We start from the raw sequence: 19237 nt of genomic DNA on the forward strand, positions 1-19237 counted from the left end.
GAGGGCAGTGTCAGGTGTCCTTAGTGGGTGCTGCAGCTTCCATTGCAGAGAGAGGAGTTCCTTCTGAGGGGACTCAAGTGGACACTATAATGACTGTCCAAAGTAGAACCCTTATGGTGACGCAGCCACCAGTTTCATTGGGTTGTTTCTTCCAATGTCCCTTGTTATAGGCCAATGGGAGAATTCTGAGTGTTAAGGTAGGAGAACGTAATTCAGGCAAAATGTCAGCAAACACTGTCTTCCTTCAGGAAATGTCTTGGCTGCTATTGCTGATGTTGGCTGTGATTGTTGATGATGCTGTTCATGGTTGCTTTTGTCAGGGGATGGTGGGTATAATGGGAAAAGAGTAGCAGAGTGGAGTAGTTAGAGCACACGTTTGGGTCCAGGTGGACTTATGTATCCAAACCCTGGATCCATCACTTACTAGTGTGACCTTTGTCAAGCGACTTAACCCCTCTGAGACTTAGTTCCATCAACCATGAAATGAAAATGATAGGGTTATTTTAAGATTAAACTAGAATAAACTTGTAAAGCATATGGCATAGTGCCAGACACAAAGCAAATGCTCAGTGTATGATAATAATGTCATAACAACAGAGATAATGATTCATACAACTTTATTTGTGCATGTTGAAGCTTATCAATACTAAGTTAACTTTAAAAACTAAAAAGTTTTTCCTTCTTTCACCTCTTCCTGTACCAGGCCTGGGCTGTCAGTCCTAGAGGTTGAAGTTCTCTGCCCATTCAAGTATAATTAGACTGTAATTTTGTCCCTAAGCCTGAGGCTAGAGGAGCCCTGTATACGGTCACCCTTCTCCTCAGTTCAGTAGTTACAATGGATTTATGTGCACGGACAATCCATCTTCCTGGGAATGTCAGGATAGTTCCTAAGGAGTTTCTCTTTCTTATGTGTGCAAAGGCCACTGACTACAGATTGGAATAGGATAGTTTCTGGGAGGAATTAAGGAGGATCAGAGTGGCCCTCTCTGCCCTCCTCTCATAGCTCACTCATCCTTTTCCCTGAGATCAGAGCCACCTTGTGAGCCATGTGTAGGTTTGCACCAAGCCATGTTTACATCTTTGAGTCTGTAGTGTCTAGCATGCTGTCCAGAACAACAGTGTACGAGGAAATATAATGCCAGCCACACGTTATTTCAACTTTTCTAGTAGCCACTCTTAAAAAAGTAAAAAGAAAGGGGCAGAATTAATTTTAATAATATGTTACTTAGTCTACTATACTTAAACTATCACTTCAATAAAATAACCAATAATCTTTGAGATCTGGTGTGTTTACACTGCAGTACTTCTCAGTTGAGACTAGCCACATGTCAACTGCTCCATAGCCACGTGTGGCTCATATTGGACAGATGGGCTATAGAATAATAATAATAGATACACTGTTTCAGTCACTTTTTCACCTCATATAGTTACCGTGTCTGTGTGTGTGTGTGTGTGTGTGTGTGTGGTGAAAAGACTTAGGCTCTACACTCTTAGCAAATTTTAACTATGCAATACAGTATGACTAACTATAATAACCATGCTGTACAAAAATATCCCCAGAACTTATTCCTCTTGTACCTGAAAGTTGGTACGCTTTGACCAACACTTACATGAATTAGCTCATTCAGTACTTGCAACAATTCTGTGTGACAGGTGTTATTATCCTCATTTTACAAATGAGGAAATGGAGGACACAGGGAGATTAAAAAGCTGCCTGAGTTCAAAGCTCATGTATGGAGAAGTAGGTCAGACCAGCAAAGGAGTCCATGCTTTTAACCAACACACTGGATACAAATAAGAGAGGAGGTGACCATGATTTTGTGTCAGGTGGCAGTTCACAAAAACATCTTATTTTCCACATGCGTAATGATATAGGCTCACTATTATGTACAATGCAGAAGTGAAAGAAAACCTTGGGCTCCTGCCTCTCTCCTGTTGCTTGGTCTGCTCCAACTATACCAGCTTGTTTTTAGAATGTTTAATACACTCATTCCAGATACAGGCTATTTGCAATAACTCTTCCCTCCCACCTGGAACATTCTTCCCCAACTCTACCAGTGGCTCACCTCCTTCTTTCATTCAGATTTCTGCTGAGACATCAGCTCTTCAGAGGGATTAACCCTGACCAATTTACCTAACACCCACTGTCGCCAACTCTCTCACTCTTCTAACCCCAAGCCTGCTTTATTTTTCTTGAGAGCATTTCGCTTCATCGTTATTCATGATCTTTTAGGCTGACTAGCTCCACCACTGGAATATAAGCTTCACTAGAGCAGGCACTTTATTTTCTTCATCATTATATCCCCAGTGCCTAGAAACAGTGCCTTGGATGTGGCTGGTGCTAAGTAACTGAAGACATAAGTCAATGGAATGAAACTGAATTAAATTGTCAGCATATAATAAGGCAAAGTGACGCTGCTATTTCATGCCAATGATTTGTTGTTTCAGTAAAAATGTTTTACCACCCAAGGAATTTGAGGGCATCAGATAGACTGAACTGATTGCCCCTGTGTCCCCCCCACTTCAAATTCCCATTACACTTTTGTCTTATTTATTTCCTCCATAGCACTTATCAACTTCGAACCTACTATATACTTATTTATTATGTTCATGACTAGTGGTCTGTTTCCCCCAGACCCTTAGAAAGTAAGATCCACATGGGCAAAGATTCTTGTTTGGTTTGTTCACTCATGAATTCAGAATGCCTACAGTGATGCCTGAGTTCCTACTGTGTAGGAACTCAATAAATATCTTAAAGGAACGGATGAACTAATATTTCTATAGCAGGGGTAGTAGTATCTCCAGTTAAATATATATGTGATCTTGTCGATTATTGTGTTGGTTTATATATACAGAGGTCATTATTTGTGGCCTTGTATGTTACTTTTCCATTTCCTACCTGTCTACTCGCCATAATCAAAATTAAAAATACAGTTTAACCAAATAATGCAGGTGTTCTGCGTTAACCAGGTGTTCTGAAAGACTTAGGTTATACCATGACAGGATCTGGCAGCCTAACACCAGTGTCTTGGTAGAGCTCAGCAAGCTTGCCACCACACCAGAATAAATGGCCTGTTTACTAACGTACACTTCTGAGCTGTGGTTTGATCCCCTGTATGACCATTTAAGTCCCCAGTAAACCCACTCTAAGTTACAGAGGCCAGTTTTTGAATTAGATGAAATTAATTGCACAATTTAGACATTTTTAGATAACAAGACAAAATTCTTAACAATAAATGTCTCCTTGTTTCGTATAAATCTCAACCGTTATGTTAATTAGTCCATCATGTGGTTCCTATTTCAAAATTAAAAACCATAGCACAGGGGCTTCCCTGGTGGCGCAGTGGTTGAGAATCTGCCTGCTAATGCAGGGGACACGGGTTCGAGCCCTGGTCTGGGAGGATCCCACATGCCGCGGAGCAACTAGGCCCGTGAGCCATAACTACTGAGCCTGCGCGTCTGGAGCCTGTGTTCTGCAACAAGAGAGGCCGCGATAGTGAGAGGCCCGCGCATCGCGATGAAGAGTGGCCCCCACTTGCCGCAACTAGAGAAAGCCCTCGCGCAGAAACGAAGACCCAACACAGCCATAAATAAATAAATAAATAAATAAAAACCATAGCACATACTTGATTGCATCAGTCTGTATTTTTCCAAACTTATTTGCTTTTGTGTTTAGACAGAAGTTCTCAAGATTCATGGAGGCTCCACAAATCCATAGGCATTTATAGCTCATATTTGTTCTGAGAGGTAGCCATCTAATTGATAAAATACTGTCTCATAAGTTATAGTTTGGGAAAAATCATCCATCTATGTGCTATAGGAAGGGCTGGTAACCCACTGGACTAAAATATGTCAGTAAAGTAATGTTTTATGCTGTATGAAATGGGAAGTTTATGGCTAAACTGCTTATTTGCAAAAAAGCTTGTCTGCAATCATTGTGTTCTTTTTTTGTACTCTGAGAAAAGAGCTTTAACTTTTTGACATATCGGGTTCCTCATCCATAAAGTTGGCATGTTTCTTATTATTTACCCCTAAGACATACATTAAAAAATATTTTGATGACATATAATCATTTTTTCTGAAAATAAAGATGCAATGTGAATAGAAGAGTAGCTTATATGTTTTTTTTTCTTCCTCTTCTCTGTAATGGATGTCTTTGGATTTCTAGCTGTAAAATATTTATTTTTTAAAAAAACTTTTAGCAAAACTATCTGAATACAATATATTTGTCCTATAAATGCCCCAAAGCCAAGAAATAAAGAAGAATGGCTGAAATTGTACTTCCCTTTGCAGGGACTTTGCTTACTCAGGATTTCTGTTTAAATGACCCGGTGCAGTAAGGGATAGCCATGCCTTGGCAAAACTAAAGCCATTGCCAGATAATCTTTCTGCTGATTTGCTCAAATTATTCTAACCTCTGCCCATAACTGTGATATTATGAAAGTGTTTGTGGTAATTCATAAGATTGGTCAAAAACATTAGTTTTTTAAAACGTAAAAAGAGGTTGCAAAACAATAATAGGAACAAAATAAAAATCTTTCATCTTCATTCTTTTGTCTTTAAAAAACCCTGTGTCCTAGTAACCAACATTTATGGCATGCTTACTGTATGCCTAATTCTATAAGCCCCTGTGCATGTTAACTTTTGTGATGCCTCCAGCAATCCTTTCGGTAGAATCTGTTATTATCCTTATTTTGCAAATAACGAAACAGAAGCATGGAAACGAAATATTAGATAACTTACCCTAGTCACTTGTTTAGGAAATGGTAAATCTGAGTTTTAAACTTTTCTTTTTACAGTCCAATTCATTGTACAGGTTTGCAGAAATGTGATAGTTCACTTTGCAATCTAACCATAGTGGAAACTTCATGTTTTTGTTGGTTGGTTCGTGGATTTTTGTTTTGTTTTGTTTTATCTTTTACAATATTTGAGAAGAAAAAGCAAGTTAAAAAGAAAACTGCTTCCAACATTTTTTATATACTGTGTCCCTTCCTTTCAAAAACCACATTAGGAGTTGCTGAATATAACATTTTTTTTCATGATTTTTTTTTTTTTTTAATTCCAGCAAGGATACTCTATTCCTGGAAAAGAATACCATGGCAAACTTTTTAGGGTTCTATAGCATTGTCAGGACTTTTTCACTTTTAATAAATGCTCAAAGCTCAGAAGTCTAATCTAGTTTTCCCAAAATATGCTATACTGGGTGGTTCATGGCAGTTATTTCCTGTTAACAGCCAGATTTGGTGATTTAAGCATAAGTTATACTCTACGATGACAACATAATTATCCCCTTTTATCATTATTGGAAGAAAGGCACATTTTTTCCCTCTAAGAACACAAGTATTGTTACTATATGTGACCATAGAATTATTTTATTTGCTAGAGGAACACTTTGAAAGTACAGTAAAACAGAATTTTAAAAACTAAAAAATGTTTTTACTACCTCTGTTCATTGAGCATGAAAAGAATTGATTACTAGTTTCTGTCAAATATGGGGTCTGTGGCCCACCAAACCTGCATTCCTATATGGCAGCATAGAGCTGAGTAGCAAGTAAAAAGTTAAGTGAATTGGTTTTGTACCCATGTCTCTATTAAAATTTGGAAAACCTAAGACAGCTCAGGTTGGTGCTATGTTTTAAGAAAAAAATAATTCTTGTGCCTAACTCTCTTTCATTTAAGTTACCTGCCTGTCCGCTAGACACATATGAAATTTCAGTGTCTGTGTTAGACAATGTCAGCCATCAACCTGCACAAAAGTAAGTACTGACACTGGGGAAACACCAACAAGGACTCACTGTCTTAAGAGCCACAGTGTAGAAGCAGGTCTTCTTGGTTCTCACGGCCTCCCAGGCCTCTCTCTCCCTCTGCCTACAGAGTCTAGCACAGTGCCATGCATATCATGGGTGTTCCATAAATAATCAATCAATCAATCGGTAGTTCTCAGATTTTAGTGCTCTGTGTGAAACACACTTGGGGGCCAATAAAAACTGTGGATTCCTGGAGCCAAATCTGATTATGAAATCTGCATTTTTTCAAGCACAGCATGGTAATCCCTAAGTTTTTCTTTGTGACACATCACTTGCAATCATTAGTCTCCCATGCTCGTAATTACTTTGTCGCACTTGTTTATGATTATTCTGACTAACAATGATAATGCCTAATGTTTGGATAGCATACTAAAATTCACTAATACTGGGGGGGGGGAAATGGTGTGGGGATTACTATCTTTTGAGTACATATTATATTTAAGGCATGATGCTAGAGTTTTATAGGTGCTTCTTCCTATAAAACCCTGTAAAATAGTTACTATTATCATACCCATTTCTTAGCTGAAGAAACTAAAGTAAGAAGAGGTTAAGCAGTGTGCTCAAGGGCACACAGCTAGTCAAGGGGTAAAGTCAGAACCGGAACCCAAGTTTGTCCATGCTGAAGATCTTGCTCTTGGCTGCAATGTTATCTTGCTTTGCAGGAGCTTTCAGACCTCTTTCACAGTGACCTATAATAAAAAATATGTTTATGTCATGATCCACTAAATAAACATATACCCATCTCTTCATACATACAAATACACAGAGGTGTGTATGTGTACATATAAACATACATAATACTACTATATATGATCACTTGACATTTTCTATTTATTCCATTTCATATTTTTAATGCTGGTTTTTAATCCCCTAAATTGAATCCATAATCCTCTAAGGGGTCATGACACACAGTTTGAAAAACTCAACAATAAACCTTAAATTCCATAAGAATAGTAAGGAATATTAGATCCTATAGTTTATAGACCAAATGGCCCAAGTGTGAAAGAGAATGACATGTTGAAATTTACTCAGATGAGTAATCATCTTTCATGCCAGCACTCTCTAATAGTAATAGAAATAGTTGTAATGATTTATTACATGTGTTTTGTGCTTCATAATCTTCCAAAACCTTTTCAGATTCAATATCTCTTTTAATATTCACAAAACTCTATGAGATCTAATATTCACAAAACCCTATCAGATCTAAAACAAAAAGCACCCAACCTTAATAAGGTAATACTATGTCATTTATATCTTATTACTCAATGGAATTTAAGGACTTTAACTTCCATTAGAATAATCTATTGAAGTATACCCATCAGCGAACTCTTAACTTCATAATATCAGTTTATCACATTGTCTAGATTTTGTCTTTTAAAAAATATTTTATTCTAATCTTTCTGCATAATGAAGTAGCATTGCTAAGGGAATAAACATTTTTAACAAATGTAAGTTGTTTTTTTTTAACTTGGAGTGAGAACCTGTTTATTTTCTTTTTCAAAGACAATAGTATCAGCAACCTGCCTGCTTAGACACCATAGGGAGATCTTTTGCTGGTAGTTTCTCCTGGTTTCCTTCCCTAATCAGCAGGGCTCACAGGGGCTTCAAAGCTCCCACCTGTCCAGCCTCGACTTTCCCATTGTAGGCCACTTTCACCCTTTTCAGATGGTGTCAGGCAAAGATGCTCGAGGGAGGTCACTGTGGAGGAAACTTGATTTTGGGCCCCTTTCATAAATATGCGCTTTGGTGTGACAGGCTTTCTTGCATGCTATTTTGTTTAGGCATTTCCTTCCCATCTCTCCATAGAGAAAATTAGTTTTGTCAAAGTAATTCTCAATGCATTGATATTCATCAAAGCTTTAATATTCATCTGCTTTTGTGATGTATATTATATTGCTCCCTTGGATTTGTACAAATAATTTTCCGATATTTTTAATATGGAATCTTCTGGAATCCGTCCATCATCCCATTTTTCTAACTCTTACCCATACCTGTATATTGAATTGTACGAAAGTTGCATGAAGATTGTCATAAGAGGAAAATATATAAGCTGCTCTTTTCAAAGATGCATCTCATCTCCTAGATTATTGAAAAATAATTTCTTCTATTATTTCTCTTTGATAATTGGTATAAATCCTTAAAGATCTTATCTTATTTCACAAAGGATAGGCTGTTTTCCCCTAAAATGCATATTTAAAATGTTAGTCTACTCAGGCATAGGCCCTTATGACAAAAGAGACCTTTAAAAGCATCCCGTCATTTACTTTCATTTTACAAATGAGGAAGGTGAGGCCACAGAGTCTTCAAACTCCCAGGTAGCCTTCTTTTCTGCCGACCACATTGTCAAAAAGCAGAGTCCATGTTTGTAGAATGCCATGAAATTAGTGGGTTTCACATCATACATAATTTGTAACCACAGTATTATTGTGCAAAAAAATTCATTGACAGCATCAAAATTCTACCATAAAAAATGAGATGCCATGTACACCACACGTGTGTATTCTAAAAGGCTTTCTTTGATTACTGTGTAAATGGTAAATAGAAGTCCATATAGTTTCAGGTCTGATTCTACATCTGCTAATTGGATTTCTCTGTATGGATTTAGTAAGCCAATATTCATGTTCTTAAGTAAACATCTCTCTGAATGCATGCATATGACAAAGCTGATTTTTCTTTTAATTGATGGAGTCAATAACTAAATCAGAGGTAAGCCAAGTTTACTTTGCAAAAGTAATCTAGGTTATAATGAAAGGACTTTATACTTATTTTAGTAGCAGCCTTAGAACTAATGGAAAGAAAACAGAAATGTAGAATCCTAAAGGTCTTCCAAGGGCAAAAAATTCATCTTTTTCCTGACAGGAATGCCCACATTATTCTAAAACATTCTGTTTTACATCTAATTCCTAGCTGACAAGTGTCCGTTTTTCATGCTTATCCATTCGTCACCCTCGGGTTCTCTCTGCCTGCAAGTCATCCAGCCTGCCTTCTATCACATCTCTCCGAATGATAAAGGATATGCTTACAATGCTCCTCACCCCCTTACAGAGTACCGTGGAGGCATATGAAAGGAGCAGCTGCCATGCTGGACAGCACAATATATTCTGTGCTCTTTACATAAGCTGAAAGCTAGAGAAGAGGTTTTGGGCAGGAATGAAAAGGATTTTTCAGGAAGAAGTACTCCTTTGTGGGGGGTTAAATGTGAATCATTTTAGAAATTAGATAAACTTTACATAGATTTTAAAATTAAATCACATCAAAACAACAGAATTATATGGTATTCAGTGATGGTTCAGTTAAACCTGTCTTTTGAAGTACATGACTCCGATGTGTGGTCACCATTCTCAGTTAGGAAATGAGGATTCTCAAAAGGTGTGCCTTCATGTGGCAGGAGTTTGAAAACTGTGCCCAAAACTGTACCACATCCTAAGAAGAATTATAGCCTGCTCCATTCGAGCCCATCTTCCCTTAATGGTGCTGCTGACTTCCGTCACCATAAAATCTTGCAGAAGAGTAGGAGTTCTCCTGATGGTCATTCCAAACTCTAGACCAGTGGTTCTCTACTTGAGGTGATTTTTCATGTCAGGAGACATCTGGCATTATCTGAAGGCATTTGTTTTGCCATGGCTTGGAAGGGTGCTACTGGTATCTGCTGGGTAGAGCCCAAGGATGCTGCTAAGCAACTTACTGTGCACAGGGCAACCTCACAACAGAATTATCCAGTCCCAAATGTCAGTCGTGCTGAGGTTGAGAAATCATGATATGGACCTACTGGACTTTTCCACTTGAATAGCCTACAGCTGCACCAAACTGAACATGTACCAAGATAAATTTGCTATCTTTCTCACCACTTTCCTGCCCAATTTGGTATTATTTCATTTAATGATGGTATCAACTTAACAACTGCAGTAGCTAAGAATATAGTATTATCTTCTCCTCACTCTCCAAATACCTAGGCCTTCCTCAACGTATGATCTATTTATTACTAGAATCTGCTTTCTCCCCTTCCTGTCCACTGTCACTAGCTGAGTTCAGGACCCCGTCAGCCCTCCTGATCTATTCAAATGGGTTCCTAACTACCTTCTGCTTCTTCACCACCACCTCAATCACACCGAGGGCAATATGACATCCTATCTCCCTCCTCTGCTTAAAAGCCTTTGAGGGTTTGCCATTCCTTAGCATGGCAGGAAGGCTTTTCATAAATAGATCTCAGCTTACCGTTCTAGTCTTGATTCTGAATCTTACATATATTCATCCTAAGTACCTAATAAAGGGTCTACCTTAAGGAGATAATTTACAAATGTTAAAGGAATTTGTTTTGACTCTTTGGATATATATGTGCCTCACTCTTTCTAATTCTCAGTCCTTATTTTGTGATATGCTGGTTAGTTTAACTGAGAGTCATATGTTATTTGGTTTGAGAACTAATTCCAGTCTTTAAGTCTTCACCCTACCCTGCATCAGATGGGAGTTTTTTAGAATCATTTTTCACCAACAAGATATACCCTGTCAAGAACATTTTATCCCATTAAAGTTATTCACTGCTGCTATTGCTTTTATTAATATTTGGTGTTTTGCCAAAATTTCATCTTAATGCAGATTAAAAACAAAGAGAAGCTACTATATGAGAAAAGAAAGAGTAGAAGAAGTTTTAATCTTTCTGTTGAAAGGATACAAATCAACCAAAAGAGATGTGAAGGGATGTGTGGGATAGAAAAATATGTATTAAATCAGCAGGTTCTAACGCAGCATCAGTTATTTTGCTGTAAGGCTTTGAGTAATTTGAGAAATGTGTTTCTCATATGTAGAATAAGGACCTGGTTTAGATAACTTTCAAGTTCTAATAACTGTGGATTTTAAGTGTTCATTCCTGCAACATACTCAATTTCTTGATAATCAAATTAGAAATGCCCTTCTGACAGAAATTGTGTCACCATTTGTAGAGTCTCTTGTCTTACTTCAGACCCACATAGATCCAGTTATCTTTTCACAACCCCTAAGCTCTTGAAGGTTTTCTTCTGCCAAGAAATTAAACCAAATGGCAAATATATGACAATGAATTTTTTTCTCACTGCATTTTCCAAGTGGTGCTTTCTAATAGCTCCTTGAAAAACATTAGAGGCACACCTCCAGAGTCTTCAGATTTCCACTCATTAGTTCAGTAGGCTGAAATGGTGCTTTTAGATTCTGAAGTCGTTGCTGGGGACATGGGATGAAAGGAAAGAGGCATTAACTTTTTACTAAAATCAACTGGGTAAAATTCCAATAACTTTTAATGGGAAGGAGCTGAAGAGTATATATATGAAATAATTTTTTTGCTTTGCTTTAAAAAAATGCTGCTTCAAAGCTCTGTGACTGACTCATGTACTTTTTAGCTTTGGTGTTTAAAATGACAAACTGGTTTCTAACATTTTCGTGTCCATCAATAGCAGTTTTTAAAATTGTACTGCATATTGCTGTAGCAACTATAACTATATAAATTAGGGGTCGCCAACCCCTGATCCGTGGCCTGTTAGGAACCAGGCCGCAGAGCCGGAGGTGGGCAGCGAGTGAGCAAAGCTTCATCCGCGGCTCCCCATCGCTTGCAGTACCGCCTGAACCGTCCCTCCCCCGCCAACCCTCCCCCGACCCTGGTCCGTAGAAAAACTGTCTTCCACGAAACCGGTCCCTGGTGCCAAAAAGGTTGGGGACCGCTGATATAAATACATAATTAGATTCTTGGTATATTTGAGCAGAAATGACTGTTTAATCTTCTAATTGCAGAATGGCCACATAATTACATATTGAGATATTTCTGGACTCATCCCAATAGTTACTCTTTTCCCTGTCTTGTGTTTGAGACACCTCAAGAAGCTCTATGCATTCTTTCAGGGCTCCAGCATTCTGTTTTTCACTCTGAACAGAAACTTGCTTTTGAGTTATTTATCAAAAGATCTCAGAGTTATTACAACTTCAATAGTTATCTATTGGGAAGAAAGAAAAAATAAGAATATATCTAAGGGACTTTATGAATAAGCATCATGACAATGGGATTCTCTTGATTAAAAATGTGATCACTATAGTTGATTATTAAGAAATAGTAAGGAAATGCAACGAACGAGTTTCACTAATTGTTAGAATGAGGATCTCCAAAACATCCCAGTGAAGATTAAAGTAGGAACAGTTAATAGCCTCCAAGTTTCATAATTTCCAGTACACAGAATATAATCACCCACATTATGGTACAGTACTAACATGATTAAAAAATACAAAGAAACATAAAATAAGAAGCTGCAGAATGTTTATTGTACTTCCAATAAATGAATAAATGTTAATTAGTTTTTTCTTATATTTTATTACTGGTGCTTTCCAGATCTGCGGAAGACATTTGAGCAGGAACCCCTGGGAAAGGAAGTATCCTTGGAACAGGAAGTCTTGCTCCAGTGTCGACCACCAGAAGGGATCCCAGTGGCTGAAGTGAGTAGCAAAAATTCTTCACATTTAGCAATTGGCACTTAAGTTATTCTAACAGAGGCCTAGTCCATGGCTAATGGTGCAGTGAATTAGGGTATGGCATGATGAATGGTTGGTAATGGAGTCCTAACTGCTTGCTACTGGCAAAATAGATTGATTGGGAACTGATTAATGACTTGGAGTCAATTAGAATGCCCCACTGGACAAAGCCACAGGCAGCGTGGTTTAATTTTGTCATTGTCTTGTAAGAAATCAGAAACACTGTTTTATTTTATCTGGCACTAATCATTGAGAAAGGTGGTATGACTTAATAATGTGCCATCAATTTTATTATTTTTCTTGATACTATGCAAAAAATGTAAGAAAGGCGTGTGTGTGTGTGTGTGTGTGTGTGTATGTGTGTATGTGAGCCTGTGCACTCCACGTATATATTTCCTGCTCTGTGATATATTTATGGACATACCTAAAAGCCATAGCCACACACCATGAATAAAAACATGTTTGAGGAATGTCAGTTAGTTTCATCCTGTAAGCTTTCCATTAGCTCTTTATTTTCATTTTCTGTTTTTGGTGAAACAAAGCGTATTGATAGTTAATGAAATATTACAAATCAGATTTATACCATGACTTTTTATTAGCACCAAACAATAAAATGCCCATTTTTCTGTCAGGGTCATCAATATCTCCAATGTATCAATGCAAAGACTCTAAGTGGCAGTCTTAATGAAATTTCCTTTTTTCTTTGGAAGAAGAGAGCCGTTTTTTGCCTTGTTCCTGGCATCCCATGGCACTTTCTAGCACTGTATCAGAGACTTTGTATGATTATTGCTGTTTTATCCAGCCACTCCAAAACCTTATCTTCCAACACTGACACACAATGTGATTTATTATGATTATAAAGTAGGCAGCTCTTCTCTATTCAATATTTCCTTTCACTTAGGACAATAAGTGCATCTGTCTCCTTAACTGTATTTCTAAAATTCTAATGCAAACCTCCACCATTAAACTACCTTGAAGACCAAAACATATCCTGAGTAACATAGGTATCCATAGACTCTTCTTGACTTGATGTTTCTTAAAGAGAGCAAATCCCTGCAGAGATTTTCAGTGAGGAGATTCTGTAACTTCTTCATTTTTTTGGTCTCCTCAGCAAAGTGGTTCACTTTGTCAAGGAGTAAAGATTCAAGAATGCAAACTAATTGGCTGTGAATTTTATCTGTATCATCACTGGGGAAGAGACCAATTAACACTTGGCAAGCTCAAAAATCATATACACATTTGACATGCACAGAACTATAATGTGAATATTTTTTCTTTTTTTTGAAGTCAAGAGAGAGATCAAACACACATGCTTGAGAGCAGGCTAATAAACTCCTGTGTTGATTATTTTCAGCACCCTTAGAATCACCAAGATCAGAAACCTAATGAATACCTTAACGTGACATGTTACAACTGTCATTTGCTCAAGAGGGGCAGATAAATTAAAGAAGAAAGGGATGAAATGTAACGTGGTGAGTTAAGGGATTATAAGATTATTTTAATTTAATGATATATATAGTCATCATTTAATATTTTATTTATTTATTTGAGGAATTTAAAAGCATGAAAATAGCATAAAATGGAATATTGATCTTAAAAGGAAACCAGCAGGTAAAACTCTCATGTTTTACTATAAACAAAATCAGTCCTTAAGACATCAGGCCATGCTGACAAGGATTTATGCTTTTGTATGCAAGGCAAATGAATCTGAAAAACTCAGTAAACGCTCAACAAATACACAGTTGACTGATTCAATTTATCTTTGTTTAATAAGTATATATCTAGCATCATTGAATAAGTAGTCAAGTTCATTCTTTGCAGAATATCAGGAGACAATAATTTCCTTCCCATAAAAGTCAGTAGGTTTCCAAAGAGTTCTACTAATCTTAAGTTACAGAAGCATCACCTTTGGTGCAAATAATGGCACAGGCATATCTGAGGTAATAAATAACATTTAATTTTCTCCCCTATTTTGGCTTTAATTTCTGCTACAGAAAGTTAAACTAATTTCCTTACAGAACTCTAAGTTTAAACTCAAGTGTCCCCATTTTTAAGTCTTGGACTTTAAGCAAGGTATTTCAGCTCTCAGTATCTAAGTTTCCTCAATTAAATTACAAAATGGAGATAATAATGAATGGTGTCTCTCCAGAATGTAGCTGAAGGTTAAATGAGATATATGCAAATCACTTAGACCATGTAGAAGCACTCACTAGCATTATTAGTGCTATTATTATATCACCTATTGATTCACAGAAAACTCAGTTCGACCTCTTGAATTCCGAGTGGTCACTGAGCACAGTGCAGCTCTGTTGGGCGCTGTGGGGTATGCAGAGATGAAGCTTCTGCCCTGTGAAGAATCACAAAGATGCCCTCCTGTGTTTTCTAGCCAGTTACTTTGGTTAGAGTCCATAAATGCTATAAATGAAGATAACGTTTGAGCTTTAAAACCAGGAAATTCTCTTATTTATGTAACATATTTACTTTACAAAGGACTTGTTAACGGGAATATCTACAGCAAGTCCTGATGTGCTGCTGTCCTTACGCAGAATTTTCAAGTTGTCCGTTTAGTCATAATGGACCCAAGACATTGGACCAGACTTCATATTTTCTCCCAAAGAGGAAATTTGGGCTGGGGCTACTGTTGGTAGTTCTCCTTTTCCAAGCCAAAGGAAAGAGAGGGACAAAGAAAGTGTCAGAGGAGGAAGAGGCCAACCCAGGATTCCTTACATGCTATCTCTCCAGGTGGTAGCAGTGTTGACTAAAAACTCTCAGGACTCATTGGTTAAGAAAAAAAATATGTCAGTTATTAAGTAGCGGATGCAGAACTATTCAGTATTTGACATCTGGTATGAAAGAACCAGTATAACTGCCTGAACATCAGCCCCTAGGTACCCTGATTTTTTACAGCTCCAACTATTATCTGTGTTGAAATGTATCTGTTTACTACTGTCGTACCTGATTAGACTGGGATGAAATAAGGAACAAAACGGGATTTTTGTTCATGTTTCTCTCTAACACCAGCAGACTGTAGGTTGCGTAGTAGATTCTCTAAGTATATTTAACTAAATGAAATAAAGAGTCCCTGTTGGATGTGACACAGAGGCTCCACCCCTCAGGAAATGGAACTTCTCAGAGAAAGGATGTTTGTCACCTCTGAAGACTCATACTGAGAGAACTCAGTGAGGGTGGAGTAAGGGAATCTATCAGTCTAGTGCTTCTGACCCACTAGATGGGAATAAAAGGCCATTGAGAGTTACTTTAGTTCAAGGACTGTAGGACAGGTTAATAATAATTATATTTAAATGAAAAGTAGACTACGTGAAAGAAAGAATAATAAATCCCAGAAATACTCTAAAACGGTATTGCTCAGTATTTTTTTTTCTTTTTTTTTTTTTGCGGTATGCGGGCCCCTCACTGTTGTGGCCTCTCCCGTTGAGGAGCACAGGCTCCGGACGCGCAGGCTCAGCGGCCATGGCTCACGAGCCCAGCTGCTCCGCGGCATGTGGGATCTTCCCGGACCGGGGCACGAACCCGCGTCCCCTGCATCGGCAGGCAGACTCTCAACCACTGCGCCACCAGGGAAGCCCTGATCAGTATTTTTAATACCTCTTTTGCTAGGATCAAGCCAAAAATACAATGCTTTGCTCCCATGTCTGGAGAGGCATTTGCCTGCCTTTTGGCAGAGACCCACCATCTCCCCAAAGAAGCCAGAAAAATTAATATGCCCGTGCATGGGTGCTGGGTTGCTCCAGTGGCATAACAGCAGCATTCTATGAAATGAACCCCTCTTTGCTCATTTTAGTTTATGCCTGGAAAATGTTGCTGTCATATGGTGAGCCAGAAATATACTCAGAGATGCTTTATTTCATCAGATTATCTCTTTTGGAGAGTGCTGGTATCAGAACATCAGTGGATACAAGATTTGTTGGCATCGCAGGAGGAGCAAAGCTGAATTTTTCACTAAAACAAACCTGTGATTTGTTTCACCTTAAACAAGGGGATAATTGCTCCTCTAATTATAATCGAACTATTTCTCATAGGAGTCTAATTGGAGGAACAGGGCACAGTGTTCAACATATTGACCCAGTTGTGCTTAAAAACCGTCATCTTACTTATCCACACTTGCATCTCTAATTAGCCAGTGGGAAAATATGGGGTGAAGTGCAAAAGAATAGATGATTTTGCTGAGTTTAGTCTTGCTAAACAGGAAAGAGATTTTTTTAAAGCAGCATCAGCTTTATCAGGGGAAAAAGCTGCTGGCAGCTGGAAGCCTCACCAGATGTACAGCATCAGGTAGCTCTCCATCTAACTGATTATTAATATGGCCAGTGAACATTTTGTTTCATGAGAGGAGTGCATGTTTTGCGGCCCTTCCCTCATAACTGGAACTTCATGTCGATGCATTTCCGTGCAGGTGCATTTTCTCCCAAGCTGTGCTTTATATTCCTTGCAGACAAAAAAGGTTTACAGAGAAAAGAAGAGTTTGAATACTAATTTGGAGGGAGACCTTGCTTTCAGTGCCCGGTGATATCTGCTGGAATTTTCTCCTACCATGTGTGTAGCAACAAGAAGGGGTTTTGCTTATGAGATGAGTATCAGCCTTACAAACAGGTTTGCCACAAGTATCAGGTTCCCTGACTGGTAGTCAGCTTGCAAGCTTTGCATTGGTCCAGTCAATATTTGCCAACGTCATCTCTGTATTTTGGTCACTTGATATGTTTTTCTGCCAATGTAAATAATATGCCTCTAATAGTTATGCACAGAGAGCACCACAAGCACAGATAACTTTGTGAACCAAGTTAAAAATTATAATAAAATTAAACAGGAATAAATAATAAACCTCTGATTTATAATAGATTTGTGGCTTGACTTCTGCATATACACAGTGGTTCCTTTGAGCCTACAGTACAAAATCCCGTTTTTATTTTTATTTTTATTTTTTGCGGTATGCGGGCCTCTCACTGTTGTGGCCTCTCCCGTTGCGGAGCACAGGCTCCGGACGTGCAGGCTCAGCGGCCATGGCTCACAGGCCCAGCCGCACCGCGGCATGTGGGATCCTCCCGGACCGGGGCACGAACCCACGTCCCCTGCATCGGCAGGTGGACTCTCAACCACTGCACCACCAGGGAAGCCCCCCATTTTTATTTTTAATCATGAATTCATTTATTCAAGGAGTATTAACTGTCCACTCACCGTGTGCTGGATACTCTTCTAGTTGAAGGAGATACATGTTAGTCAAAGTCCCTAAAGGGTAACAAAGCCATAAACAAGAATAGAAATAAAAGAGCAAGATATTGTCAGATAATTGCAAGTTAAAAGAAATAAGACAAGGTCATGTCTGAGAGGTTGACGGTTGTTGGTGATCAGGAGTCACTTTAAAGTTTAAGGAGAATCTATATCTGAAGAAATAACATTTGAGCTGAGATCTGAATGACAGGAAACAGCCAGACTTGAAAAGATCTAGGTCAGGAAGCTCCAGGTAGGGGAGCAGAATACCTCAGAATGTGGTTATGGTTTAAAAAGGAGGCCAGTGTCTCTGAGACACAGTGAGTCATCAGGAGGGCAGGAAGCCCTTCAGTCAAAGGGCTAGGATGAGCTTGGGGACTAACACGTGGTAATGGTAAGGGATTTGGAATTGTTTCTGAATATACGCAGAGTCATTGGAGATTTTAAGTAAGGAATTGTCATGACCTGATATATATTTATTTCAAAGATCATTCTTGCTGCTCTAGGGAGTATAGATTTTAGAAGTGTAAAAATGGAAACAGAGACACCATTGAGGAGATCTTGCCTTACTTCAAGAAAGAGAAGATAGTTGATGGTCTTAGGGTAGAAGTAGAAGAGAGAGAGGAAGGTGGAGAAATAAAGGATATATTTTAATTCCTGTGGGAACAGAAAGTTCTGAACTTGGATTTTACATCTGATTTTATTAAATGAATAAAATCTAGAAAATATTTGGTCCTTCAGAAGAAAGTGAAATCTTCCATGCTAACGGTCAGCAAACCCAGTAGTGAGCTTTTCTTAGATGGCCTAAAATCAGTGGTCAATAGACTTCAACTGTTTTCAGATACATTCTTTCTCTCTCAGTGATGCTTCAGCAACAGGCAGTTACCTAGCCTGAGTACATAATTGCAGGGCAGGAGGGTCTTTTATTTCCACAGCCTTTATTTCATGAAAAAAAAGTTTTTTTCTTGGGTAAGTTCTTTGCTTTTGAAATTTATTTCAATGATTCTTCATATGCCTAGAGGCACTATTTATTGTAAACTGATTGTGGATGAAAAATGACAGTCATAACAAAAAGAGCAAAAAGCCAGTGTTTTGTAAAGGCGGTCAGATTTAGCAAGAGTCCCAACACCCTTAATTGCTAAATATGAGGAAATGCTGAGAGTTACTTAACCTGAAAGACAAGTTTATAGTAAAGACCAGTTAGGAACTATCTCAGGACTAATCAATTTATAGTCCTTTTGCCCTGGAAAATTTAGCATTTTAAGGATATTTCAGTGCCATTTTTCTCCCTTGTAAGATATTATCAGATTGAGTCATTCTACTTTGGGCTCTTTTGGTGGTTGTCACTATTAATTCACTTATCAACGTGCTTTCATCTCCTCATAGTTGAATTTAAGGCTTTAGAAATCTTAAGTTTTCAGATTTCAATACAAGTTCACCTCTACAGCGTGGTCTGCACACATTCAACTCTCAAAAGCAATGAGCCAGACATACGTGCAATTAAGGAGGTGTTTCCCCAGCAGGAAAACAACATCCCTTTGTTAAAAAAATTCCTTCCCTTTGCAAAAGTTGCAACAACTGAGCAAAATGTCACTCCAGTTTCTGTTAGGTTACTAACCACGTCCCTATGCCAGACTTGCAGTGAACCAATTTCTGAGACGCTGAGGTTTGCAGCTGAGAAGAGCTTCCTCACAAGGCAGCCAATTAAGAAGATG

General features: G+C 38.2%; 1 protein-coding gene across 2 annotated transcripts in view; it reads left to right on the top strand.

The window, feature by feature from the left end:
- UNC5C (unc-5 netrin receptor C) overlaps positions 1-19237 on the top strand; it is a gene marked incomplete at both ends in the record, with an annotated part of 405524 nt that overhangs the window by 279024 nt on the left and 107263 nt on the right. For both annotated transcript variants that reach the window (XM_079712610.1, XM_079712611.1), the window contains one exon: positions 12157-12260. In XM_079712610.1, the coding sequence (XP_079568736.1) occupies positions 12157-12260 (104 nt within the window). The remainder of the gene's footprint in view (positions 1-12156; positions 12261-19237) is intronic.

Source organism: Hyperoodon ampullatus (genome assembly GCF_949752795.1).
Source record: "Hyperoodon ampullatus genome assembly, chromosome: 1".
In the NCBI taxonomy this organism is placed as follows: Eukaryota; Metazoa; Chordata; class Mammalia; order Artiodactyla; family Ziphiidae; genus Hyperoodon; species Hyperoodon ampullatus.